The following is a 27,308-nucleotide window of genomic DNA, read 5'->3' as shown; positions in this document are numbered from 1 at the left end:
TTTGGAAAGGGAGCCAGCTGTTCTGGGTTACGTCTCTCGTATGTCATTTCAGGAAAATACTGAGGGGATGCTAGGGAAAGGGAGGAAAGTGGTTGGGTTGAAAGGAACAAGGTAGGCAGAAAATAGGCATTGCTATGAAAACAGTGGAGAAGAGAGGCAAAAAGGTCTGTTCCACTGACTTGGCACAGACGAGGACTCCTCCATGCTATGAAGGTCCCACGGTCATAGGGCAGATGTATAGGATCTCTGGTCTACCACCTGCCTCCAGAAAAGGACGTACTTCCCATGAGAAATGGCCATTTAAAAATTGTTTTATAATGGAGAATATAATTTGCTTAATTTTATTACCCTGTGTTCCCATGTAGCTAATTGGGCATGCTCTCCATACAAACAAAATCTTTTTCCTTTCATTATATAGTAAGGCTGAGTCCCAGGGCCCTGTCTACATTAGTAAACAGTGTTGTAAAGCTCGTAAAGGCTGTTCTAGCACTGAAAGTCTCTGTCACTCATTATATTACCTAATGGTCTCTCTCACACACACATATATATATACACACACAGGAGTCTGCTTGCTGTGTGATTGCTTTGTTGTGTCTATAATATTACAGAATTTCAGGCCTGAGTCTATGGCTTGTACTTCTTATGTAGCCCAATATTATGCCAGCATATATGAGCAAACAGGAAACACTAAAAAATTCCCTTGTGTTAACTTGCAGACATTGGTAGGTTAGTAAATTTAATATAAATTAGCAGTGGAGGGAAAAAGTTCTGTTAGCAAGTTAGGAAAAATAAAACAAGATTGATCTACCAAATATAGTTTAAAACGCGTTCTTCTGTCTTCAGGGATTAGCTTAAATGCTGCCTTCGAAAGTCTCGCCTAGCCAGTGATGTGCTAATAAATGTTTAACAAATTGCTCTGTGAAAACAAAGGGCCTTGATTTGTAGCACTTGTAAGTTCCATGATGTAAGCCCTGATTCAAGCAACCACTCTGGACAGTGCCAAATGTGCAGTCAGGAAGAGAGGTACGTGATGAGGTCCCACTAGCAGGTGGGGGCTGGCTTCTCTACCCCACTGCTCCTAGCTCTGCTGTCAGAATTGGCCCTAACTTCTCGACCCATGACGCTGTTTCTCAGTTTATATTAAAGCATGCATCTAATTCTGCCTGTCTAGTCTACCTTCTCCACTTCAACTTTAAGATCCTTGAAGACCAGTACTGAATTGTATTTATCCAACACAGAGCCTTTTACAGAGTAGTAAACTCTGTGTGTGTGTTTGTGTGTGTGTTTGTGTGTGTGTGCGCCTGTGTGTATATGCATTTATATAAATGTATGTAATTTTTCAGATAATTTTATATATATGTGTGTGTGTGTGTGTGTGTGTGTATATATATATATGTATATATATATTTCTGCTCATCTGTTTACATGCTTAGATGGTCTCAATCTCTGCATTTGACAAAGTCCTGCACCACGTGTGGAAAAATGGATAGTAATGGAAGCCCTAGTTTTCAGCCAAATAGATCGCAATCCTCAGTCCTCTTTGCAGAGAGGAATAGCCACATGACTGAGTCCAAGCCAATCATCAGAAGAATCATATGGCAGCTTCTGATGGTTTCAGTTAGAAGGCAGCTATTAATAGCACATATGCTTTGTCTCCTCATCATCTTTCATCCTTCTTGCTGCCTCTAATGGCTAATATTGATGCAGCCATTGTGGTTCAAGAGGCAGTCTTGGAAATGAAGGCTACTCTTAGTGGATCGACTAGACAGAGGGTCCTCAGACCCTGGGGAGTCTTGGAGTAAAACTCATCTATTAAACGTAAATTGCCTATCTCTGGCTATTTACAGAAGAGGGAAATAAGCTTTTACCTTGTTTAAGCTACTATTATTCCACATCTCTATTATAGCTGAACTTTATCTTAGAGGACATACTATGGTACAACACAGGAAAGATTTCCAATTAAAAAATAATACAAATCGGTAAGTCCTGCTTTCAGAGGAATCCTGGGCCACTTCATAACCCAATGGCATAACCCAAAAGACCTTCTTACTTGTCTCTCCAAAAGTTGTGACCCCAATGTCCACAAACATCTTCAATTCCAGTCTTCACATGATCAAACAACTAAAACAGAAAAAGCAGGCCAATTGATTAGTCTTTACCCGAAATCAATAATTTTCACTCTACTTAGATCATTTCTAAACTCCGAAGACCTTCATGGCTTTTGCTTCTTATTTGTTTATGATTTATTACCAAAAGCAATAAAACAGTTCATTTTCACACAAATTGATGAAATGTTTGTCATGTCAGTATTAGATAAGTCTTCGATTATTTTGCTCACCTATAACAGTTTGTTAATAATTTTGAAAAGTATGAAATATGGTAATAATTTCCCAGTAGGAACATTTCCAGACTGAGGGAAGTAAAAAGAGGGATCTTCTTGTCTCTCTACTCATGCAGGAGTTTAGCAAGCTAACCTGGAGAAGTTACCGTGGGGCCATATCTATTCTATACTCCCTCAGCACATTCCCTCTTCAGGGTCTCCTCCCTGTCACCCTGCCATTCCTTTCTTCTTCAGGAAATGGACAACTTGGTACCAAGCTGTCTGACTAATTCAAATATTTTTCCTTTATCATTAAAGGTATTACACTTTCTTAACACCTACCCGACAGTAGATTTCTTCACTGACAGCTTGTTGTTTCGTATTGGACCTCTTGACATCAAGAAACTCCACCAGTGGTCGAATAGTTATTCCCTGAACAGGAAACACAATTTAAGCGTTTAATATATATTTATACAATTTAAAAATTGTTTAATATAAACATTTTAATATAAATTTTTTATAAACTATGTTTTAATATTCAAGGGTAACCTCTCCTAGGCTTTGATAAGCAATGACAACAGATATTCGGCTACCAAGATTTAACACAGTAAATGTAGCTTTTTGTTAATTTTTCCTTCTTTTCAAATAGCTGGCATATTTTCAAAGGACCATGTCCTCACAAAAACAAAGACAAAATGGAAGAAGCAGAGAAAGCAATTACAAAAAATAATAAAGCAGGCCAGGTACAGTGGCTCATGTCTGTAATCCCAGCACTTTGGGAGGCTGAGGTGGATAGATCATTTGGGGCCACGAGTTCAAGATCAGGCTGGGCAGCATGGTGAAACTCCGTCTCTATCAAAATAATAATAATAGTAATAATAATAAAGTATTATCCAGTTCAGAGGAACCACCTACTTGTTATATTATCCATAGAAAAACTTATCAATGACTCCTTCATTTGTTCATTTATAAAAACAATTTTCACTGAGTTTCTACTGCACAAGTATCAGGGTCTTGGGCATTTGGAACCCAATGATGAATAGTTAAGGACCTGGGTTCTAGGACTTTGTAGTCTCATACAAAGTCAGATACTTCCGAAAACAGTTACAAAATAAGCAGAAGAGGGATGACTGGGCTAGCACAGGAAGCAGGTCAAGGAAAGCCCGGAGCAGAGGAGACACTGGCAGGCAGTGGTGGAGATGCTGGAAGCATATCCCAGTGGAGACCATAGCACAGCAACGTGAGAGGGGGCTTGCGGCCAGTCTGGGCATGTTCATGGGTGAACTCGGGAAAGGTGAAGAACTATCAGCTCTTCAGTAAACTAGGAGGAGAAAAATTCCTTAATGTGACAAAGACATATGCCAGCAATCAATAGTGAACATATCACTTAAAAAGGAAACATTACAAGCATTTCTATTAGAGCCAGAAATAACACAAGGATGCTCTGTCTCTGCTCGGCACCGTTCTGCACGTCCCAGTCAACTGAGAAGAGCAGACAGATGAAGAGCTAGATGAGTAACTACTGAAAATGAAGTGACAAAGTTTTTGTTGCTCCTGGATGATTGACTTTTTGTCCTAAAAAACCTGAAATAATATCTTTTAATTTAAAAATGACAAGAAAATGTGGTACAGTGACTAACACAAATTCAAAATGCCCAATCCATCCCAGATATTAATTTGTAAATGTAACAGAATAAATGCCTACACAATAGCAATGAAAAAACATATAAAAAGAGTGTGTGTGTGTGTGTATATATATATAATGCTAGTATATACTGGTATCAAGTATATACTAGTATCTAATAATATGTTTTATAATACACTAGTATTCTCTATAGATACTAAGTATGCATATATATACTATCCATTATCTCTATGTATGACACCCTATCATAAATGTACAAAACCTTTACAAGGAGAACTATACAATTTAACTGAAGAAGATTATGAACATTTTGAGATATCAGAAAAAAAAAAAAAAAAACACAGTTCTCTAGACGGGATAACAATATTGTAACGACAGTTTTCTCTCAACTAACATGTATCGACAATACAATTCCAGTGACATATTCCTGAAGATTTTTACCGTAACATAAATCAGAGGCTGATTTTAAATTAACGTGGAAAAGTAGATGTAACCAGAAGATTTTAGAAAAAGGAGACTGAAGGGGAACTTACAGACATCAAAATGAGCTGTCAGTGAATATACTTAAAAGTAATGCAATACTGGCACAAAATAGGGCAGGTGAGGAGGGGTGAGGGTCAAGATTCCAAGTTTCTTGGTTGGTGGGCAGATGGCCACTACTTCCTGGCAGGAAGGATACATGGGTAGGAAGAGTTGTTAGGATTTCAGGGACAGAGGGTAGCTATATAGGGGGATGTTCCCTGCCATGCATTTGACTTTCATCTCATCTCTCCTCATGTCTTTCAGACTCTAAGAATGCTTTTGATAATGCAAACTGACTGAGACACACACACACACACACACACACACACATACCCACTACACACACACACACACACACACACACATCCATTTTTTAAAGGAGGTGATTGGTTTTTTTCCATCAGTCTAGCTCTGGGCATTTTTCAGCTTAATTTTCATTTAACTTTCTGAAGTGTGAACTGATTTTGACCAAATTTGGTATAAAACACATCTTGGATTCTATTTGTATTTCAGTCTACCACTTTGAGATAACATAAAAGGTAACAGCAGTTTTCCAATCAACACATGTTCTGTAATCTCTAACTTATGTAAATGAAAACGGGTGTAAACATGTGGTTCTCAGAGATGGGAGATTTCACCAAGTTCCAGATTCCATGAAGCCACTAGTTTAATAATAGCTCAAGGAAAAGTTGACAAAATCAGTGTAATTTTTAAAACTCTATAATGTGTTCTAAAGACACAAGCTGCTGTTTCACATGCTCTTGTCCTATCAGTGTTCATTTAGTAAATAATAAGTGAGTGACCAGTGTTTGTAAATACAGGACATAAAATAAAGATAGGACACAGGGCTTACCCCAGTCCATATGTTGATTCCTTCCACCCTACAGATGATCTGGAAGTGAAGGCACTACCATAAATAAATCACAACTGATCAACTCCAGGAAGAAGGTGTGGCCTACCACCCCATCAACTCAAGTTTTTGAAAGCATAATATATTTATGTTTATAATCATAAAGCTTATAACAACATGTGTTTGTATATACAGTCTCTTTTAATAGGCACCCTTTTTCTCTTTGAATTGCCTGCAGTGGTCATGTCATGCTCCATAAGAATTATTTGATGAAGGCTGCCTTACTTCCTCTCCCTCCCTTCTTACTTTCCTTCTTTCTTCAATCCATCTATTTCTCAGGCCGAGTATGTGACATCTGTGTATGCCATAGTAAGCCCCCAACATTGGATGTTATATTCTAAGAGCCTGTGTGTCTGGTTGGGAGGGAGAAAGAAACACAAAAGACCGAGAAAGCACCTTATTTTACCCACATTAGAAAATTTCTAATTTAGATCATCCAGGGAGTAACCTGATAAGGCTTAGAAAAATAAAATAGCTTGCTACCATCCATACAGGATTAAAAAAAATAAATAAAACTCTTAGCTTTTCATCAAACTACCAATAGAAATATTTGCAAATACAAGTTAAATTTTCACCCATTCATTCACTTTGGCATACATACTAAACACCACCTCTGAGGGTCAGGCCTGCCTGGGAGAATCATGTAACAGCAGGAGCAGGGAGAGTAACGGGGAGAATGATTTGTTTTGCATCTTGTTCCATCTCTGATTTCCTCCCACCCAGCATCCCCCAGCTCCCATTTATATCAGAGGGGAAAACAAACAAACAAAAAATAATACAACTGCGATGCGAGTGTCATAAGCATTCTTTTCATCTTTTTTTTTTTTTTGAAGAAAATGAGTTTTTGTTTTGTGTTTTGTTTTTTGAATTAATATTTGCAAAATAAAAAGGACGGGGAAGAGAGAAACTGCCTTATATTTCCTTGCTGATTTAGCAGGTAATTTCCAGAAAAACTTGTAGAAACAATTTTCATGTATTAAAAAATATCACTATCGCTGTTATGCTGTCTTATGGAAGATCTTTCTCACATCACACACTTGGTCACAGAGATCATACATTCTGTTGTACAAACAGTGTTTATCTTAGAATGGGATAGGTGGAGTGAGAAGCATTAAAGCGTGGCAGTAGCTGTTCACAGTCCCCATCTGTGTGTCTCTCATTTAGCACTTTCCATGCCGCACATTGATTTCCCCTTCTATATCTGTCTGTCTCTCCCCTAAACTCCAGCTTTCTCTTTGCTGATCAGGATCTCCCTCTCTCCTGTACCATCAGTCTCCAAACGTGCTCCCATCTTTGAAAATCAGAAACAAAAGCCATCCTATGGCAGATACCCACCTCTGGCCACTACCTCCTTTCTCTAAGAAACCTCAAGAGAATTGCCCATATCTCCTGCCCCCCATTTCTCTCTTCCCCTCCCCTCTCGAGTCCAGCCAGTCGGGGTGGTGGTCTCCTGACTGACCCAAAGTGCTCTTGTGCAGAGGCCACTCATCAAAGCGTCACTACATCCAAGGCTGTGCTCTCCACTCACACTTGGTCTGACCTTGCAGCTGCATTTGTCACAGTTGCTAGAGGCCTCTCCTCTCCTTCCTGCGTGACCCCTTCTGATGTTTCTCCTCCTTTAGTGGTCACCCTTTCCAGTCTCCTGGGCTGATTCCTCAACTTTTTCTTGATTTCTAAATATTACTGTGTTTCAGGGTTCAGTTATCAGATGCCTTCTTTTCTATATTCTTTCTATGCTTACACCCTCAATAATTTATTCCAGACTTATGTGTGTTAAAAACTATATGTTGAGGAATCCCAAATTTACATCTCCCACTCTGGCTTCTCCCCCAAATTTCAGACTCATATATATAACTACCTATCCAACATATCCACTTAGATGTCTAATAGGCAAATATATATGTCCAAAATGTACACATCCAAAACTAAGCAAGCACGTGATGTCCCTTCCTTCAAACCCAATACTCTCCAGGTAGTCTCCACCAAATTAAATGTCACCTTCATTCACCTGGCCGTGCAGCCACAAACACACGGAACTGTCCTCTACTTCTCTTCCTCTCACATCCTAAACTTTTCACGTACATTGTCCATCTTAAAAAAGCCTGATCATCTTGCTCGTGTTATTGTAGGATTGTTGTACAGTATTCTAAATTCTATGGAACCCCACCTAATAATGGCATATGTTAATGAAATACAAAGATTGTGTCCTTTTTAAACAGTACATATATAAAAATTATGACCATTTATTTAACAAATGAAGGCACATTTAAGGGTCTTCACGAGGTCTATAAAATAGTGAGCAGCATCATTCCAGTTGGAGAGGCTAAATTAGCAAAGGTTCATGTAATTGCTGGGAAGGTTACCCTACCGTGGCCCCTGAGCACCCCCACATGTTCTTGCAGAGGATGCCAAGACTGTCAGGCCTTGATTACTTTTTTACCTAGGCCATTTCTCAGGGTTGCAAGCAATGAGCACTCTTGAGAAATAAAGTAAGATCACCCTTCTGAGAGAGCAATATATCCCCAAACTCCGTGTCCCCCTCCTGCAATACAGACCATGACATGTGCAGACATCCATCACAGGTCCCTTGTGTCACCCCCATGGGACAACGAGGTATGGAAAACTGACACAAACCAACACAAGGCTGTGGCTACAGCTTTTGTCGTGGACAAAAAAGTCCTTTGTCTTTGACTCAGGAGTCTTCTGCAGCATTCATGAAATAGTAACAGGCGAACTTGTTAGCTTACAAGTATAATAAAACCCCAGATGCTTCACAATTCTGCACAGTGACTTAACATAAGTTACATCACTAATGTGCAAAAGAGGCTGCTCTCTATTGAATTTTGGGTAACCTTCCCACTTGACGGACTTCTAGATAACCACTTAATACATTTACGGAATTCTTGAGATCTGCCATAGGGATTAACTACATAATCATTATTGTACTCTAATCATTTTTCCGTCCAAAGAAAAGTATATTGAAAGAGCTCACCTTTTTCTTTCTTCTGTTACAAGTTTTCTTTCACTTTTTTTGTGTTTGTTTGTTTGTTTTGAGAAGGAGTCTTGCTCTGCCGCCAGGCTGGAGTGTAGTGGCAAAATCTCAGCTCACTGCAACCTCCGACTCCCTGGTTCAAGCAATTCTCCTGCCTCAGCCTCCCAAGTAGCTGGGATTATAGGCACACACCACTGCACCCAGCTAATTTTTGCATTTTTAGTAGAGACAGGGTTTCACCATGTTGGCCAGAATGGTTTCAATCTCCTGACCTCGTGATCCGCCTGCCTTGGCCTCCCAAAGTGCTAGGATTACAGACGTGAGCCACCACACCCGGCCTCGTTACAACTTTTCTTAATGTAGTATATTAAACATGGCAACTCGTGAGGTGAAAACCCTGTGTCAGGTGTCATACTCTATACATATATTTCCCCTGCGCTGCCTGGACCATTGTCTAGATTTTACAGCTAAGTAAACCGAGGCCCACAGAGGCTGCAAAAAACAGGCCTAAAATAGCAACCCACAATGCCGTACTCTAAAACTGCGCTTTATATAACTGTCCTCCACCTTCCCCAATTTTGAATATCATTTAAATACATGAGAAATAGCTTATATTTGATATAAATAAAATTACCAATCATATTGGAAAAAAACGAACTCAAATGTCCAAGGAATCAGAATTGTTTCCTCATTCAGGATTCCACGGCTGGACATGGTGGTGGCTCACACTTAACCCCAGCACTTTGGGAGGCCAAGGCAGGTGCATTACTCGAGGCCAGGAGTTTAAGACCAACCTGGCAAACATGGCAAAACCCCATCTCTACGAAAAATATAAAAATTAGCTGGGTGTGGTGGTGCATTTCTGTAATCCCAGCTCCTCAGGGAGGCTGAGGTGGGAGAATTGCTGGAACCCAGGAGGCAGAGGTTGCAGTGAACCAAGATCATGCAACTGCACTCCAGCCTAGGTGACAGAGTGAGACTCTATCTCAAGAAAAAAAAACAAAAAAATTCCCCAAACAGGACCGTATTCTACTAACATGATCGTGTGCCTCATAAAGAGACTATATCACTTGCTAATGAGCAACACGATTCAAACAGTGTGAAAATTCTCCTGATAAACTGTGATATCAAATAATGCATCATACATCGTGTAAAATCCTGTTTTTGAAAATAGTTATATAGCACCAGGTTGGAAGAGCTTATCATATAAAGTATTAAAATAAGGGGAGAAAAACATATTTAAAGTTTAGTAATCGGTCCATCAACATAAAAGCTGTCATTTGAAAAAGAATACATAATTCTTACTTGAAAGGCAACATTTTATGCATGGATTTATAATTAGTTATTCCTGCTATATTTGTATCTCATCAAGTATTTCCCTCCAGGCTTCCTTCACTGAATTCCTTAATTATTGATGTATTCTGGAAAAGACACCTTTTCTGAAGGGAGTATGTGTGTATTTATGTGTGTGTGCATGCACGCTTGTGCACGTGCGTGTGTTCAGAGTCTCTTAAGAACCAGTGGTAGGTAGGAGAATAGGAGGAAGAGGATGTGGGCAGAGTCAAGGAACCAAGCAATATGCATGCAGTCTCCAATCTGTGCACACACAAGGGTAGGCAGAGAACAGGAAAAGGAAGATATCAACACAAGTGGAACCGCAGCAATTTCTCTTCTCTGTGGATATCCAAGTGAACTTGGCCAGACTCTCCTTAAACCTCATCAGAGGAAAGACTGACATCTCTACACCTGCAGGCTCTAGACAATGATCCCCAGATGTCTCCCTTAGTGGAGGATTAGCTTGATGTGTTCACAATACCAAATGTGGCTAATACATCTCAACTCTTCCGTTTGTTGCTTCAGGCTTTCTCTTTTTCTATCACAGCCTTTACCCACCTTCATCTCTCTCCTCCCATCTATCCTCCTCCTGTCCTCTTCACACTCAGGGAAAGCCAGGCCCCTACATCACTGAGAACAGGTGATCCATCTCACATGAACTTCCTGACTTCCAGCCTCCCCTGTCCCCACAAGCTCTCTGACATTCCACACAATACAAGAGTTGGCAGTCATCCTTCCGCTGATCCTCTGCCCTGCTTTGGCTTACTTCTCCATAAAGTCTCATTGAAGAGTCTTCCAAAATAAAGAGGACTGCATCTACTTTTTCTCAGCTCTGCCACTACTTCCCAAGGGCAAGTCGTCACCATTTCTGGCCCATATTACTGTGCAAAAGCAGAAAGGTGTTGATAATAAAGACAATAACAGAAGGTGGTCATCTTAACTCAGGAAAGGGTCTTCTCCAGGATTCCAGAGGACTCACTGTCCCCAGTGTTGGAAGGCATGAATGAATGAAGGATGAACTGTCTTTTGAAGAAATGACTAGAAGGAAGGAGGAAAATCATGATGCATTACAATACTAAGCACTTGCTACACACCAGGCTCTCTCCTGGACACCTTATTCAGGGTCAAAAGCAAATAGGTTTTGACTCTGCTCTACATTTTTATATCTGTGCAAACTTGATAAACTGACTTAACCTCAGTGTCAGTGCCCCACTTTCCTCACCCACAAAATAGGGATAATAAACCATGATTCCTAGAGTTATGTTCCATGGAGTTGTTATGAGGGTTAAATGAATTAACATGTAAGATGCTTAGATTTGCATCAGGCACCCAGAAAGCATTCGGTGACAAACTGTTAAATAAATATGAATACATTTTTAAAACACAGGCACACCTCCTGATCTTCCTCCTTTTTTACCAGTCGCTCGTTCTCTGTTCTTCTTGGCTGCTCCCTTCTTCCCACGATGTCATAAGGTTGGGCTGCCCCAAGGCCTAATCCTTCCTCCTCTATTGTGGTCTCTTCAATATATATTTTCACTCCTTTGACAATCACGTCCAGCTTCATGGCTTCTAATACCAATTCTCTGCTAGTGGCCAGAGAGCCCCTTTCCTGAGCTCCGGATTCATAATATCTGCCTCATCCTTATCTCCACTGTAGGTCTAATGGACACGCCTAATGCAGCATGCCCATCACTGAACTGACAATCTCCCCACCCCCACCTCTGCCATGCACAGACTTCCCCTTCTCAACTGAGGGCAAGTGCATCCTTCTAGCTGCTCAGGCCAAAACCCCTGGAGATCTGAGTGACGCCTCGTTCCCTCACAACATGTCTAACCCATCAGGGAATCCCATGGGTTGCTCCATCAGAAAGTATTCTAGGATCTTACCACTTCTCACCAACTGAACTTCCACCAGCCTGGCCCTGCCTGATGACTGCAGGGCTTCCATGCTGGATTCCCACATCCACCCTTTCCTCACAACAGTCTATTCGCAACACAGTAGCCAGCGTGATCCTTTTACAAGGGAAGTCAGAACATATCAGGGATCTGCATGACACTTTCTAATAGCTCCCATTTCACTTGGAGAAGAGCCAAGCTTCATACACTGGCCTGCACGGACCTGCATGATGTTGGACTCCAGAACCTGCCTCACTTCATTCTCCTACACTCCACACCACACTCTGTGCCACTCCGCCACACTGGCCAAGAGCACACTGCCGTCAGAACACACTTGATCCCTCAGCCCATTTGCCTGGGATGTTCTTGGGCTTAGCTAATTCCTCCACCTTCTGCATGCCTTTGCTCAAATCTCATTTTTCTTGCTGTTCCCTTTCATGACCATTTGATGTTGGAATTGTAGCGTTTCCCCCACCACTTTACCCTCATCATGCTTGACTCCTTACTCTATCCTTCTTATATAACAATTTTCACCTTCTAACATGCTCTATGATTTACTTGTGTTTCTTGTCTAGTGCTACCAACCCCTCTGAAATGTAAGCTCTGCAGCAGGGACAGGGATCTTTATATGTTCTGGCTCCTAGAGCACTGCCTGGCCCTTAGCAGGAGTCCAGTAAATATTTAATAAATGAATATCTGCAAAATATAATCTTCTAAGAGTTGGCATCTTAACTTAAAGAGATTGATTAATTTGGAAAGTAGGGATCTGGACACAGGCCCACCATACTTTCTGCCTCCCAGTATTAAACGTGCATTCATCCTTTCCTCATTTCAGGGGAGTCACCACTAGGCAGTCAACTCATAGGGGTCAAATAGCTGTTGTAAGGTCATATGCACAACTAGCATTGAACAAGTGCATTTGCTAAGTCAGAAAAATAATAAGCATTAGCAAGTGCAGTTCCTAAGTTTCCAGTCATAAGATTAGAGCACTTAGTTTAGTTTCCTTAAATAATAATTTCTCTGTGTAGGCCAAGTGACCAAATTGGACTCTCTAAGGCCCCTCAACAATCTAATGACATGAACCCAGACAGGAAATATCATTTTCCCTAGTAACTAACTACCAAAGTTTCAACACACCTTTGCTACTTTGCATCCTGTAAACAGAATCCAATATTCTGAACAATATTTTTTGCCCTCCTGGTAAAGGGATTACTGTACTCACCAGAATGAAGACAGTAAAGAATATGACAACAATGGCAGCCGTAATAAACAGCTTTTTCCGAGGAAACACAGCAGCAGGAAGGAGAAACACTAGTGCAAAACAGATGGCACCTCGCAGTCCTCCATAGGCAATGATGAACTGATCCTTGAAGGTCAGGGGAATGGTCCGGAACCTATTAATGACCTGAGTCAGGACAAAGACACCTGCAAAGAAAGAAAACCCAAGAGGAAACAGACTGGGTGACGCCAGAATATGAAAACACATAGACTCATTTTCTGTGCTTCTGCGACAGGGACAAAGGATTTAAGAATAGGCCCCAAAGTCTTTCCCCTTTTTCTCTGTCTTGCTAGTAATACCAGGTTCTGGGTCTTTGATGTTGTTCCAGGATCGTGGGTGAAAATGTGAAATCAGAGAAGACAAGACAAACTAATCTGACTTATAACAAAGCATGAAGATACTCAGAGAAGAAAAGAGTATATCAGGAAGGGGCGAGAAGAGCAAGAGAGAGAGAAGATGAAGAGGCCAATGAGGAAGGAAAGGGGAAGAGGAAGAGGAAGGTGAGAAGGAAGAGGAGGAAAAAGAGAAACAGGAGGACAAGGAAGAAGATAATAGAGAAGAGGAGGAAGGAAATGAGAAAGGAGAAGAAAAGGAGGAAGAGGAGAATGTAGAAGAGAAAAAAGTAAAGGAGGAAGAGGAAGAAGAGGAGGAAGAAGTAGGTAAGAAAGAAGAAGAAATTAAGCAGATAAAAAAGAAGCCTCAACAGCAGAAAGGGAGTGACAAAAGGAAAGCTCCATTCAGTGAGTGAGTGTCACATATGTCCATTTAGCAAACAAGAACTCATTACCTAGGGCTCGCCAGATGAGGCAGAAGGCCAGGGTGAAGCAGACGAAGGCCCAGTTCCACTCGTGATTCTTGCCCACGGTGGACACGCCCATGAAGATGAAGATCAAGGTCTCGCTGACGCTGCTCAGCATCTTCATGAAGTACTTGATGGTCGTGTAGGATTTCTGAGATACATTTTCTTCCACGTACTTATTCATAGTCATTGCACAAGCAGTGATTCTGAAAGACAAGATTCAGCTTCTCTTGAAACCTAACAATGATCCTAATCAGAATGCAAGAGATAGCACTTAAGAGCTAAATTATGGCTCTACTCTTCTGCCCAAGACTACAACATCATCAAATGATTTTTAGAGGTGAATGTGATTTGCATGTAAACCTTGGAAATCCTACAATCTCCAGAGGTCTTCTTTAGCAACCCTGGCTGAACTACTCTGCTCCGCCCAGCGTTCTGGTCCCTCAATTCCCTTACCCCAGATTCATGCTTAAAGGTCTATGGACATTGACACTATCAGTTCTCCTTTCTGTATCTCAGATAAAACAAGTCCAAAATAAATTTGAAACTCATTATCTTTCTGTAAACTGATGTATTTTCCCATATATGCCCTGTTCCTCTATTATCTAAAAGGATTCTATTGTATAAAATCCTAAACTTGAAAATGGGCTTGTATTAGACTTCTCTCCCTGTCACACCCCAGTAGCCGCCCGCCATATTATTGGTCCACAACTGTTTTCGATTCTTCATTCTAAATATCTCTTAGACCCGCTCACTTCTTTTTGTCCTTAATTCTGAGTCTCATTTCTATGTATCTGTTGTATCCACTTCTGGGAAATTCAAAAGGTTTTAACAGGCTCTGAGAATTCCTAAACCAAAGAAACTCTTTTGCTTGTTCTCCCCAGTATTTCCAAAACTTTGAGACCACAGAGCCCTTTATTCTCACTCTCATGATATCTACTGGAATATGGCACCTGTAGAAAAGGAAGGGCACCAGGATCAGGTCCACACTTCTGAAGCTCTTCACACACTTCCCTCAGTGGAGAATTCCAGTTTCACATCTGCCCTCTCTCCACCTGGGCACACACCATGTGCCTCCGCTGTATGGAATTGCCCAACCTCAACTTGTTCTTTACTGTCTTCTTGCCTTACTACACAAGTGGGTCCCTCTCTGTCGAGGACGCTACCCCTGATCAACTCAGATGCCACCCACAGAGGGGAATTTAGGATGAGCTTGGTGACAGTTCATGGTAGGTCCAATCTAAGGAGACACAATTACTACAAAGTACCAAAAGAATTTCATTACACAGGTCCTATAGAATGAAACAGGAGGATGGGATTAGAGGGAGCCACCCTGCCTTCCACTAAGTGGTAGCCATGCCATAAGCTAAATACTGGTCATGATCTGCAAAGTTTCCAGCATTCTCATAACTCCAGCACTACAGTGACCCTAGTTCAGCTCCCGCTACTCCCATCATGTGGTCCTCCTCACTCTGAGAAGACTTCTGCTGTCTTAAAGAAATCTGAAATTCTTATGTGAGCATAAGAATAGGTAGAAGAACGCAAACCTAAGCATCCTCTAAAACCTAAACAGATAACCACAAAGACCTCTCATTGCAAGGAACACATCTGTTGTTCACATAGAAAACAAATGCAGGTATATTTATGTTTGTGCCCCTTATTGAAACAAAGACTCCATCAATCTAAGGACCACGCATTGAGCCACCATGTCACTGTCCCCAGAATAAGTGGGTATCTCTTTTAGATTTCTGTAAGTGAAGAATGCATAATTTATGTGGTTTCCCAAAAGAAGGAATGGCCTTATTAAATGTGGTAATAAAATTCAACAGCTATAAAACAGCTATAAACACATGGCAAAGCCTCGGAATAGTTGAGGACTCATATAAAAACAGTCAATCTTCAGAGAACCTTTACTTTGTGCCAGGTACTATGCAAACATATTGAATGGATTATGTCAGTTAAACCTTATAACAAGTTTATGAGCAAGTTCTGTTATCATTCCTATGCTTGTAAATGGGAGAACAAAGGCAGACAGAGGTTCAATTATATAAGATTCCAGTGCTAATAAATGGTGGTGCCAGGGTATGAATCTGGGCAATCTGATTTAAAGACAGTACCGGGTCAGGCATGGTAGCTCACAACTGTCATCTCAGCACTTTGGGAGGCCGAGGCAAGAGGATCGCTTGGGCCCAGGAGTTTAAGTCCAGCCTACGCAAAATGAGACCTCGTCTCTACAGAAACAAAGCCAGCACTGTGGAGGACTTAATCCTCACCCTTTCCACGTTCTCATTGAGCCCCACAATCTCTGATGGGAAGGAGGTCTTCCCTGCCCACCAAGCTGTGGCTTATCCTTTCTCAAGCACAAGACTGTTTGTATCCATCTCCTATGGCTGCTGTAAGAAATAACCACAAACTGAGTGGCTTCGAGCAATGCACATTTACCATCTTGCACTTCCAGCGGTCAGAAGTCCAAAATCACATGAGTGGGCTAACATCAAGATGGTGACAAAGCTTTTTCCTTCTGGAGGCTCTAGGGGAGAATCTGTCCCCTGACTTCACTAGTTTCTAGAGGCCACCTGCATTCCTTGGCTCTTGCCACATCCCTGTGATCTCTGCTTCCCTAACCACATCTTCTCTGAGTCCAACTCTCCTACTCCCTCTCATAAGGGTTCTTATGATTATATCAAGGCCACCGAGATATTCCAATGGAATCTCCCCATCTCAGGATTCTCACCTAATCACATCCACAAAGTCGCGTTGGCCATAGAAGGTAACATATTAGCAGGTTCCAGGGATTAGGATGTGGACATCTTTGGGGACATCTTTGAGGCCACTATTCAACCCTTCCAGGTTGCATTCTCCTCCCCTAAACTGTATCCTGAACCAAGTGCATGGCCCAGATGAACATGGCCTCTGCTGCTTGCATGCAATTAATTAGGTGACAGAAACTAATGGGAGCTCTGTCACACTGACTTGACGTGAAATCCTGGAACCTCCTCCAGCAGGCAATAGGAACTGGGAGAACAAGCTGGAAAGTGGCATCTGTCCCAGTAAGCCAGTATCAGGCATCTTGCCAGCGCTCCCCCAGATATAAATCACTGGTTACCCACATTTCTGAAAATCTTCATCTTTCATATTTTGGCTTAATTTTTCTTTAATAGACTTTAAAAAGTAAGATTTGTCCAATACAAAGTAATGAGGGCAATAGATTAGATTAAGAATCTGAATTATAACATGTTTTATATATATATATAAAAGACATGTATACAGAAACACACACGAATGAGCCTTTCAAAAATGTTGCTTTTTTAGGTACTTCATGTAGTGGAAAAAATGTTGTCAGGTAGAAAATTTATAGTAAAAGTAATTTATAACAGACATTTTTTTTAAATTCTCTAATCCTATACAAAAGATACTTCAAAAGGGTTTATTATAAAGCACTTTAACTTATAGACAAATATGGAAATAAATGAACACCAAAGTAGCCACTACCCAGCCTTCTCCAGTCACTTGTATTTTTTAAAACAAAATGTCATCTATAGAGTGGAAACATCAGCGGTAGAGTTGATTCCTCATGTTAACCCCATCCCCTTCTCTCCCTCATGAATTGATTGTTTTGAATCATTCAAAAATGTAACTTTAAAAGGCTGACGAATAGTGTTTTTCTAAACGTTCTAAACATTTCCCTCTAAAATTATGTTCGTATCATTCATTGGGCAAAAAGTAAACCATGCAGGCAAAAAGTAATCTCCAGTTTATTACATGAGCAATTTAACAATTTCTGTTTAGAAACAATTGAAATATAGCTTTGGTGGCCGGGCACGGTGGCTCATGCCTGTAGTCCCAGCACTTTGGGAGGCCCAGGCGGGCAGATCACAAGGTCAGGGGATCGAATCCAACCTGGCTAACATGGTGAAACCCCATCTCTACTAAAAATAAAAAAAATTAGCCGGGTGTGGTGGCAGGCACCTGTAGTCCCAGCTACTTGGGAGGCTGAGGCAGGAGAATGGCGTGAACCCAGGAGGCAGAGATTGCAGTGAGCTGAGATCACACCACTGCACCCCAGCCTGGGCGACAGAGCAAGACTCTGTCTCAAAAATATATATATAGCTTTGGTGTAGGAATAAAACATGAATTAATTTAACATGAATGTCCATGGGATCATTTTCCATTGCTTTGTATCCTTAACACGATATTGAGAGTGATGCTCAAGAGTAGCCAGACACCTTACTGTAACTCCATGAAGTTTCCTACCAGCCTCAGTGAGACACTGAACAGGAAGAAAGAACGCCCTGGGTGGGTACCACAGGCCCTAGCATCTGGTAGTGTCCTGTTCAGCAAGTCTGTGCATGTCTGTGGCACTGAGGCACCTGAGGGGCTGGGGAAAATACTCCCAAAGTTCCCATTGTGGTCTGCCATGTACAACTTGAGTCACCTGGCCTCTCAAGCAAAGGTCTGGAGGTGTTTTTATTGCAAAGACATTTTTTTTTGTTGCAGTGTACTCTGACCTGAAGTAAAACCACCTCACCTTCAAAAACATCAAAAGTAAACAAACTACAAATGAGCTAGTCTGCCTTCCACTAGAGAGGTACAGGCAAAACGGCCTCTTACGGATAGAAAGAATGAAACCATCGCTGCCCACTCCACCAGGTCATCTTTTAGAGCTGACAGTCATCACCATCACAGTATATACATATGTGTCTCTTTCTCTAAAAGAATCACAAGAAACTTACAGAGGTGGCGAATGATGCAGGTTAGAATCAGACTGCCCTTGGCCTTACTGGGTTTGAAGTATGTGGCCAGGAGAGTCCTTGGGTACCATATCACATCATAGCATTATCACAGTGCCACCACACTATCGAGAGAGGAGATTTCTTCCTTCATCACATGAACACATGAGGATTTCATGTGTGAAGCCCACAGCCTCATATCCGCATTCTGTGTCATCAGTATGACATTGTCCTCAACAAAATAGTAGCCTAAATAGATTCTTAATATTATAGAAAATTCTGGTTAAGTTTCTTAATTCTAAAGCTTCAAAATAAAACTGTTGGCCTTCAATATTCCTAGTACGCCCTTACTTTTATTAGCTTGTGTCATTGAATCATCTTCCCCCCCCTTCATGCATGTCTCTCTCTCTCTCTTTGTTTTAATTTCCATACCTAGTTAATATGATTGAGAAGTGCAATTTAACGTCAACCAACATTTTCTGAGCATCCATTCTGAGCCAAATTCTGTGCTGGGATCTAGGAAGGTGAAAGCAAGTAAGACTCAATTTCTGCCTTCAAGAGTTCACAGTCTAAGGGAAGAAACAGACACAAAGAGATCATCGGAACACAACACTGTACATGCTAGAATGAGGAAAGGGAAGATGCTGTGGAAGTGCAGGAAAGCAAAGGGTGACTTCTGCCACAAAAGAGGACATTTGAGCAACATCTTCATGGACACTCTCACCTATCAGGAAAAAGAGGAAGTGAGTAATTCAGGGAAAAGCAGCAGCCATATGCAAAGGCATAAAAGAAAGAAACAGGGTGGTGCATTCAGGAAACTGCCAAATGATTCTGTTAGCTGGAGGAGGGGAAGATGAAAATGTTAAGAGATGAGGATGCAAGAAGTTAGGTCTCAATGACACTGTTACACTGAATGCTTAGAAGTTTTAACTTTATAGGCTGGAGAGAAAAATGAGAAATTATAATTTCAATCACATAATTAATGTCTATCTCCCCAACCAAACTGGACGCTCCATGAGGAAAAAGAAAAGTGTTGCCAATGCTTAGCATAGTGTCTGGCATATATTTTGCATCAATGACTGCATGGATGAATCATTAATTGGAATGATGGTGCAATATGAATATATTTGCTCTATATCCATTGCCCATTTCGCATTCCAAAGCATGCCCAGATTTCGATAGGTCTTAGGCTCCATTCTGTAGGACAGTGTGGAGACGAGGCATGCACAGAATTCGCAGATGTACCCTGCTATGTTATTATCCTGTACCACTTTAACATAAATGTGTGGTGATTATCACCAATTGAGAGACAGAGAAGGGAGAGCACTGTAATTAGTGGTTTTCTCCTACACCAGCAATTGAGGTTTTCTTTATCAGTATATCAATCAAAATACAGTGTAGGACAATTCAGGCCAGCTATAGACACTACCTCAAAAGAGTTTGGTTTTTGCTTTTTGTTTTTTGTTTTTTTTCCTGGAGAGGGTGGGGTGGAAATAGACTTTCCTTTCTACTTAAATGATTTGTCATTTGACTATTTTCTGAGTAGAAAATTCGAACAGATACTTTTTTTCTGTATTACTCCATGACTCCATTATTAACCTGCTTTCTACAGATACTTATTTCTTTTCTACCAGAATGTGTGCTTTGAGACTATGGACTAATGCTTAGCATGGTCTGTGCCTATAGTGGTACCAAATACAAGTTCAATTAATGCTAGCTAAGTCTAGTTTAATAAAGATCCAGAGTGCTTTATCTACAATCTGAACTGTGTAGGATTAACCAATTAAGCAAAATTCTTTTGCTCCCATTCCATATGATTTTAAAAAGTATGAATTCAATTGCAAGAAAATATCACCCAAATAATATTTGTATATTCTCAATTAAGGCTTTGCCAAATATGAAAGCATATTCCACTAATCAGTGCCAAGCATATGCAACGATGAAGATCAATTAAAAAGTTTTTTCTGTATTGATTAAAGCCAGGTCTTGTGGTGACTCAGGGCACATTGCATGCTCTCAGAATAAAGTACTCACTCAAGTGAGGTAAATTAAATTATTCCAGGGCATGAATGGACTATACAGTGAATTGCTTCTTCCAGAAAACCTGACAACCAAGAGAAACAGAATTTGACATATGAGAAAATGCAAACAACAATTGTTTTTAAAACAGGATCCAAGCATAAAAACTGAACTATCTTTTTTTTAAACATCAAAAATGAAATACATTGAAGCTGTCATAAATCTTGGATGAATCATGAAGCCTTGTCCATTGCATAAATTCTCTGCAACTTTTTTCTCCCGAAAAACTGCTTTCAATTCAATTCCACTAACGTTTAGAGACCACTTATTGGCACCTGAAGCAACTCTGGTTACCTGGAGAGAGAACATCAAAGGATCACAACTCAATGTCAACAGCGTCATGAAGCACAGGTGTCAAGTGTCGCATGGAGTCTACCCAGTCTAGCTGGGGAGTATCAAGAAAAGCCTCAGAGAGGCGGGAAGATTTGACCAACATTTTGATGATGGAATTAAGGTTTTCCAGGTGGAGGACTCCTGGTCAATGTTGGAGGTGGGCTGCAGGTGGGGCCTGGGTATGTGAAACCCGCATGCAACAATCCTGCACCAGATACGTACACAGAATACTTTGTGGGTCTACATGAGTCCTAGAAACATCAGCATGAGTTGCTGCTTTCTGGAAGTTCTTACAGCTACTAGCAAGTATATTAGAGCAGTATGGTCTGTGGACCACGTGTAAATGTTGGAAAACTACAAATGCCTGTGCCCCATCCAAAGCCTATATCAGAATCTCTGACTGAGGCTTGGGATTCTGTCCATGTAACGACATTTCCAGGTGATTCCTAAACACATTAACATTTAAGGACAGGAAATGGGAGTATAGGCAGAGGGTTCCAAAGAGGAAGGAGAAATGAGAAAAAAGAGCTGAAATTTGGGTCATTTTATTTAAAGTTGTATTGGAGGGTGAGCATAAGGATTAACGTGGGATTTGAGGAGTAATGTGGATTTAACTACATTTGCCAACTATTCTTCCTTCCTGTCTCTCAGTTTTTAGGACTTGGATCTAGGTGCAGGTCCCTGTGTTCTCTTGCCTAGACTGGTTAGTGTGCAGGCATCTTCACGTATTTTTTTTTCCTGCCTGAGTCTCTACTTAGGTACCTTATCCCTGCTGACAGCGGCATTTCCTGATCCTCCTCTTTAATCAAGGATTCCTCAGCCCTAGGGCAGCCAGTCAGACTGGGGCCATGACCTACAGCTTTCACCCACAGTATCATGAAAACTTTAATAGCTGTAAGTGTCATGGTGTAAAAAAGTTTTGGAAGCACTCTGATCATGTATTTATCATAAAACAGAAATACAGTTATGTCACTTCTCCTTAAAGATTCCAAAGGCTCTCACCTGCCTATAGCACACAACAGGTCAGGCAAGACCAGGGGCCCCTCCTTCTCACCAACCTAGAGTTCAGTTCACCTCGGAGCCTTCAATTACACCTCTGCCTCTACCCAAAATGTCCCTCTTTTCGTCACTGAGGCTTCAACCCAAGCATCATCAACATTACCATCCCAGTATACTTTACTGTAGAGGATTGGGCTTTCCTTGCTAACTTGTAGTCAACACAGATTGGGATGGCAGTCTGACTCAAAGTGAGTTTAAGTTCACTGCCTTCTTCTGGCAACAAACCCTACTTCTCATGTCACAGGGCTGGTCATGTGACACAGTCTGATCCCATGACAGTTCTCCAAACCCCAGGGCCAATCACAGTGCTTGCTCTGAAATGTTTTCTAACAGGACCTGGCAGGGTAGATCTCGCTTTACTCTTCAGTGACAGAGTTGCAGAGATATAAAACTTGATTTGTCTGTGACCCTGGTTTCATGCTTTGGAGATGACTAACCAACTAAAAGGAAGCCTTCTCACGAAGGGACAGAAAGTTAACAGAGAGAAATACTTAGGCAGACATAGGAGTCCCTCATCCTATCACCCTAAGGCCAAATCCCATCGGTCCTCTCAAAAAAATGTACTTATTTGCATGAGCCAGGAAATCCCTCCTTTCTGACTTAAACTGGTTTGAGTTTGGCTCCCTTCATTAACACAGAGCTTCACTCTATTGTTTCAGCCAGGCTCCTGACTACAAAGATGCCTGGTGACTCAAGTTACGTCAAATAACGAGGGATTAACTGTGAGGACACAAGTGGAAAGACAGAATGGGGGCCACTTGGCCAGGTCCCCTGGGAATACTGACAAAGTCAGACCTCATGTTTGATTGAGGTAAGGGAAATGGCAGCAGCAGGAGCGAGTACATAAGAGAAATGCTACAGCATCAAGAGGAGCTGCAGGCAGCCTCTCCTCGCCCCAGAAGCCAACACAGGAGGGCCTGGGGTTCACACCAGGCCAGTGTCCTCCCCTGTCCAGAGAATTGCTGAGAAGTAAACTGAGATTTGTTCAAGCAAGGAGAAAGAATAATAGGTTCTCCTTGGGACACATATTATGTCAAGGAAGAGCCAACCTTAACCTCCATAGCTGTATTCCTGGCTCTAACCTCCTCACGCAGGGGCCGAAACACTGATTTAATCCATGTGTCCAAGCGTGTCATATTCAAAAGTACTAGCTGGGTGCTAAGTATACATTTCATTTCAATTTTTCTGAAAAAAAGTTTATTAAAAAAGAAAAAGTATTTATTTCTCAGCAATTATACATTTCTGACTTATTATCTTGTTTTACATTTTGGCCTACACATTACCAGAAAGTAATATCATCTCCTACAATATTCTTGAAATACAGGCCAGAAGGGATATCATCATTTTTAAAAAATAAACATAAAGAACAGTCAAGAAACAGTCCAAAAAGCAAAGTGATGGCAGCATTTTCAGTTACACAAAAATATCCACTCTTCAAATAGATTTGGAAGAATCCGTTCTTAATTCGGGAGCGAATTGTTAAAGTTTTGTGTAATTTAAAGTTGGCAAGGAAATATCAACTTTTTTCTTGTCTAAAGGATACCTCTAAAATCTACCCTGTTATCTGCACTGAAGGAGAAAAGCAATGGTATGATTCATCCTAATAACCAAAAAAGCAATATCAATATCCTATCTTTTTAGCTAAATATTCTAAGAATGCAGTCAATTGATTTTCATAAGCCAGTCAAGTACAGCATCTATTGGATGTATTATGCATTGTACCAATTTTTCCTAGAAAATAAGTTTTTTCTGCTTGTGTTTCACTTAAACTTATATTGCTATTCCTTGAGTACCCGATATATTAATTATTCCTTTAGTACCCTGACCACTTGATAAACACCAGAAGACACTGAGACACAGGTAACAAGTTGAGGGAAGACTGATTGGCTTCATAATGTATTCCTGATAATCTTCAAGAATGAAATACATAATCTTACTTAGCATGAGTTTTGTGTGTTTGATTTTTTTTTCTCCATCAAAAATCAATATCTTTTGACATTAGCTAGAATAAAGACCTATAATAGGCCTTAATATAGAGGCTCTATTGATCTTCAGTCAGTCTGCAGAGTAAATACAGATAAAAACAGAGATGAAAACAATGTCTTTAATGTTGTTTTACCTCTAAGAAGATAAGGCAAGAAAATATAATGTTTCGAATACTGACTATTGTCTAAGTTTACAAATTCAATTTGCAAAACACATACATTATCTCAACCCAGGGAACCTGTTTTAAAGTACGTTGCTCATTCCTGCAGGAGCCACAGCTTTCCCTCCCACTTTAGATTTTGAGGATGTTTATATCCAAACCCCCAAACGTGGACCTAGGGGAACATTTTTCATTTTCACAAGGTAGCTTTAATTTGACATCTTAATTATCATAAGCCACTTCAGAAGGACCTCCAACTTCCCTTCAGTCTCTCCCTCCTTATTTTCTTTCTAAACTTTCCCATTCTCAAAGAAATGTTCTTTATAAAGAGCACAGTTATCATCAGAGCGGGGAGAGCATCTCTCTTTCATTCCTCCCATCTTTTCATGACCTTTTTTTTTTACCTTATCAAAAGGAATAAAACATATGTCACCAAGTCTTCAAATATCCAAGTAGAAAACACTAGTAGTGAGCACCACAGAACAGCAGTGTCTAGTAGGAATCATCGGAGCTGTATATGTAATCTGCAGTTTCCTAGTATTCACAGCGAAAGACATGAAAAGAAACTGAACGTAATTTTCGGAACATATTTATGTAACTCAACACGTCTAATACATTGTCATTTCAACATCAAATCAGTATAGAAATTACTAATGGGACATTCTAGAATCCGTTTTTTCCTACTCAGTCTTAAAAATCTGCTGTGTATTTATTTATTTATTTATTTATTTATTTTCTTTATTGAGATGGAGTCTTGCTCTGTTGCCCAGGCTGTAGAGCAGTGCCGCAATCTTGGCTCACTGCAACCTCCACCTTCCAGATTCAAGCGATTCTCCTACCTCATCCTCACGAGTAGCAGCTGGGATTACAGCCATCCACCACCATGCCCGGCTAATTTTTGTATTTTTAGTAGAGATGGGATTTCGCCATGTTTTCCAGGCTGGTCTCAAACTCCTGACCTTGAGTTATCCACCTGCCCCGGCCTCCCGTAGTGCTGGGATTACAAGCGTGAGCCACCACACCCAGCCTCTGCTGTGTATTTTAAACTTACAACACAACTCAATTCTACTTTCAAGTGCTCAGAAGCCACACGAGGCTGGTGGCCACCCTATGGCAGGACCGAGGAAAGAAGTGACAGCTTACTATTTTTGTTCCTCCTTCAAAGAACCAAGCAAATGCTGGGGTTCATCTATTGAATCTACTAAATTAAACAGCTTAAACCATAAACATAAATACAAATAATTTCATGAATTGTTTACATGTCTCTAGGTTAAGGTTTATAATTTCCAATTCCTTTCTGTCTTTACTCGTCTTACACTACAGTTCAGGCAAAGTTATACAATAGAAAATAAAAGATAATCATAAGCTTTTTGTTGCTTTCTTTGTTTTTCCTTTTTCCTGAATATGTCCAAGAAATTAAGGGGTATATGCTTTGTTTTTATATCACTTAATTTCTAGCATCATTTTCCTACCTTTCCTCCTCCCACCCCAGCCTTATTTATGTTTGCGGTGGTCATACCAGATTTTGAAGTGGTCAGTCTTGGCCAGTCAGAGCTATCAGTGAAAGTGTACACTATAATTAAAAGTACAACTATTATTTGTCAAGGCGGTGTAAGGTACAATGACCCAGTGAGAAGAAACAGGGAGCCAGAGATTTAAGGCTCTAGTCTTGATTCCCCGCTTCCTTCTTTGTAAACTCTCTTCCTGCTCTTCTTCACACTTGAGGACATTGAGATGAGGGTCAGTTGGCATCATGTGTTTGAAAGCATGTTATAAACACGATACATCATATAATGTTTTATGAATGTCCTACAATGTCATGTGTTTATTATTTTTAATCTTTGTGAACACAAGTAAACATGTTGAACTGGTTATTCTGGTATCTAGGGCTATGGTTTAACCCTCTTGGATCTTGAAGAGATGGTCCCCTAAATGCTACAAAGTGTGGGTAAACCAAGAGGAACTAGGATAGGCAAAAAAAAAAAAAAAAAAAAAAAAAAAAAAAAAAAAAAAAGGCATGCTTTCCTATTTTTTCTCAAAATGTTAAACAGATGACAATTATCAGCTCCTACAAAGAAAAAGGATGAAGAGAGCATATGATCTTCACACCTTTACCAGTGACTACTTCAGTCCAGCAAGCTGGAGCTACTCCTGGATTTCCTAAACCTATCATTCTGGAAATTCCCGTTACAAATTTACTTATTTACAAATTTGCATGGGGATGTGCTGGGTTTTTTTTTTTTTTTTTGGTGGGGGGAGGGGATGTTGCACATAAACAGGACTGACCTGGTAACTGGGGACGCAGGGTCAGGTCTAATTCTCCACTGAGTCATCTGACAGCCATGTTTTGTCCATCTGGGCCTTGATTTATTTATTCATAAGAATGAAACTAATCACCATATTCTACTTTCTTTGCAATAATGCTACTGGAATAATTAGCAATAAATAGAAAATACTTAGGAAGTACTCTTAAGGAAAGAAATACTAAGGAATTATTAATCCATCACAGCAGAACTAAAAAATATTGGGCACGGCCAGGGGCAGTGGCTCACACCTGTAATCCCAGCACTTGGGGAGGCTGAGGTGGGTGGGTCACGAAATCAGGAGATCGAGACCATCCTGGCTAACATGGTGAAATCCCATCTCTATGAAAGTACAAAAAAAAAAAAATTAGCCGGGTGTGGTGGCAGGCACCTGTAGTCCCAGCTACTTGGGAGGCTGAGGTGGGAGAATGGCGTGAACCCAGGAGGCAGAGGTTGCAGTGAGCTGAGATCGTGCCACTGCACTCCAGCCTGGGTGACAGAGCGAGACTCCATTTCAAAAAATAAAATATAAAAAAATGGGCACTTACTCTCCTATCTGAAGGAGGAGTTAGTCATTTTCAAAATTTGCTGCTATAGGCCAAGTACACCCTTCCCTCTTCAGGTCAGTGTGTTTCCAATGTCCCACTTATTAGAGCCCAGGGAACTGTGTAGGGTAGAAGGGGAGGATCAGAAAGGAGTCTGAAATCCAAAAGGGGATAACAAACTTTGGCTTAAGTTGATTTCTATATAATGGCTCTGAATTTTAGTGATCAATTTATCCAACCGTTAGCGTCCTTAGGTAAAGAAAGTAAAATGAGGTCAAATACACCATTGTCCATAGGAATCGTCAGTGCTTTGACTCTGAGCATTTTTCTGAATATAAAGTTCAAAACACATGAGTCAAGGCAAGAATTTCTAAAATCAATAACTATTAGTCACCTCTCATGCCCTGCTATAGTG

At 40.7% G+C, this 27,308-nt stretch overlaps 2 protein-coding genes across 3 annotated transcripts in view; one reads left to right on the top strand and one right to left on the bottom strand.

The window, feature by feature from the left end:
- The window catches only part of SLC9A2 (solute carrier family 9 member A2), a 91,060-nt gene that overhangs the window by 14,471 nt on the left and 49,281 nt on the right, over positions 1–27,308 (bottom strand). Inside the window, exons 4-7 of the mRNA XM_001108368.5 lie at positions 13,687–13,904; positions 12,843–13,045; positions 2,663–2,752; positions 2,051–2,121 (exon numbers count right to left, since the gene is read on the bottom strand). Of these exons, the coding sequence (XP_001108368.3) occupies positions 2,051–2,121; positions 2,663–2,752; positions 12,843–13,045; positions 13,687–13,904 (582 nt within the window). The remainder of the gene's footprint in view (positions 1–2,050; positions 2,122–2,662; positions 2,753–12,842; positions 13,046–13,686; positions 13,905–27,308) is intronic.
- Positions 1–27,308, top strand: part of LOC106993093 (uncharacterized) — a 49,357-nt gene that overhangs the window by 14,043 nt on the left and 8,006 nt on the right. The window contains exon 5 of one of the 2 annotated variants that reach the window (XM_077958953.1): positions 13,228–14,250. The exons of the other annotated variant lie outside the window; for it this stretch is intronic. Coding sequence (XP_077815079.1) covers positions 13,228–13,294 — 67 coding nt within the window. The 3' untranslated portion in view covers positions 13,295–14,250. Of the gene's footprint in view, positions 1–13,227; positions 14,251–27,308 lie in introns of those variants that run through there. 2 annotated transcript variants of the gene reach the window in all.

The sequence above is a fragment of the Macaca mulatta genome, chromosome 13 (assembly GCF_049350105.2).
Source record: "Macaca mulatta isolate MMU2019108-1 chromosome 13, T2T-MMU8v2.0, whole genome shotgun sequence".
NCBI lineage: Eukaryota > Metazoa > Chordata > Mammalia > Primates > Cercopithecidae > Macaca > Macaca mulatta.
Note: the sequence above shows the minus strand (reverse complement) of the source record. Positions and strands in the feature narration are given on the sequence as shown.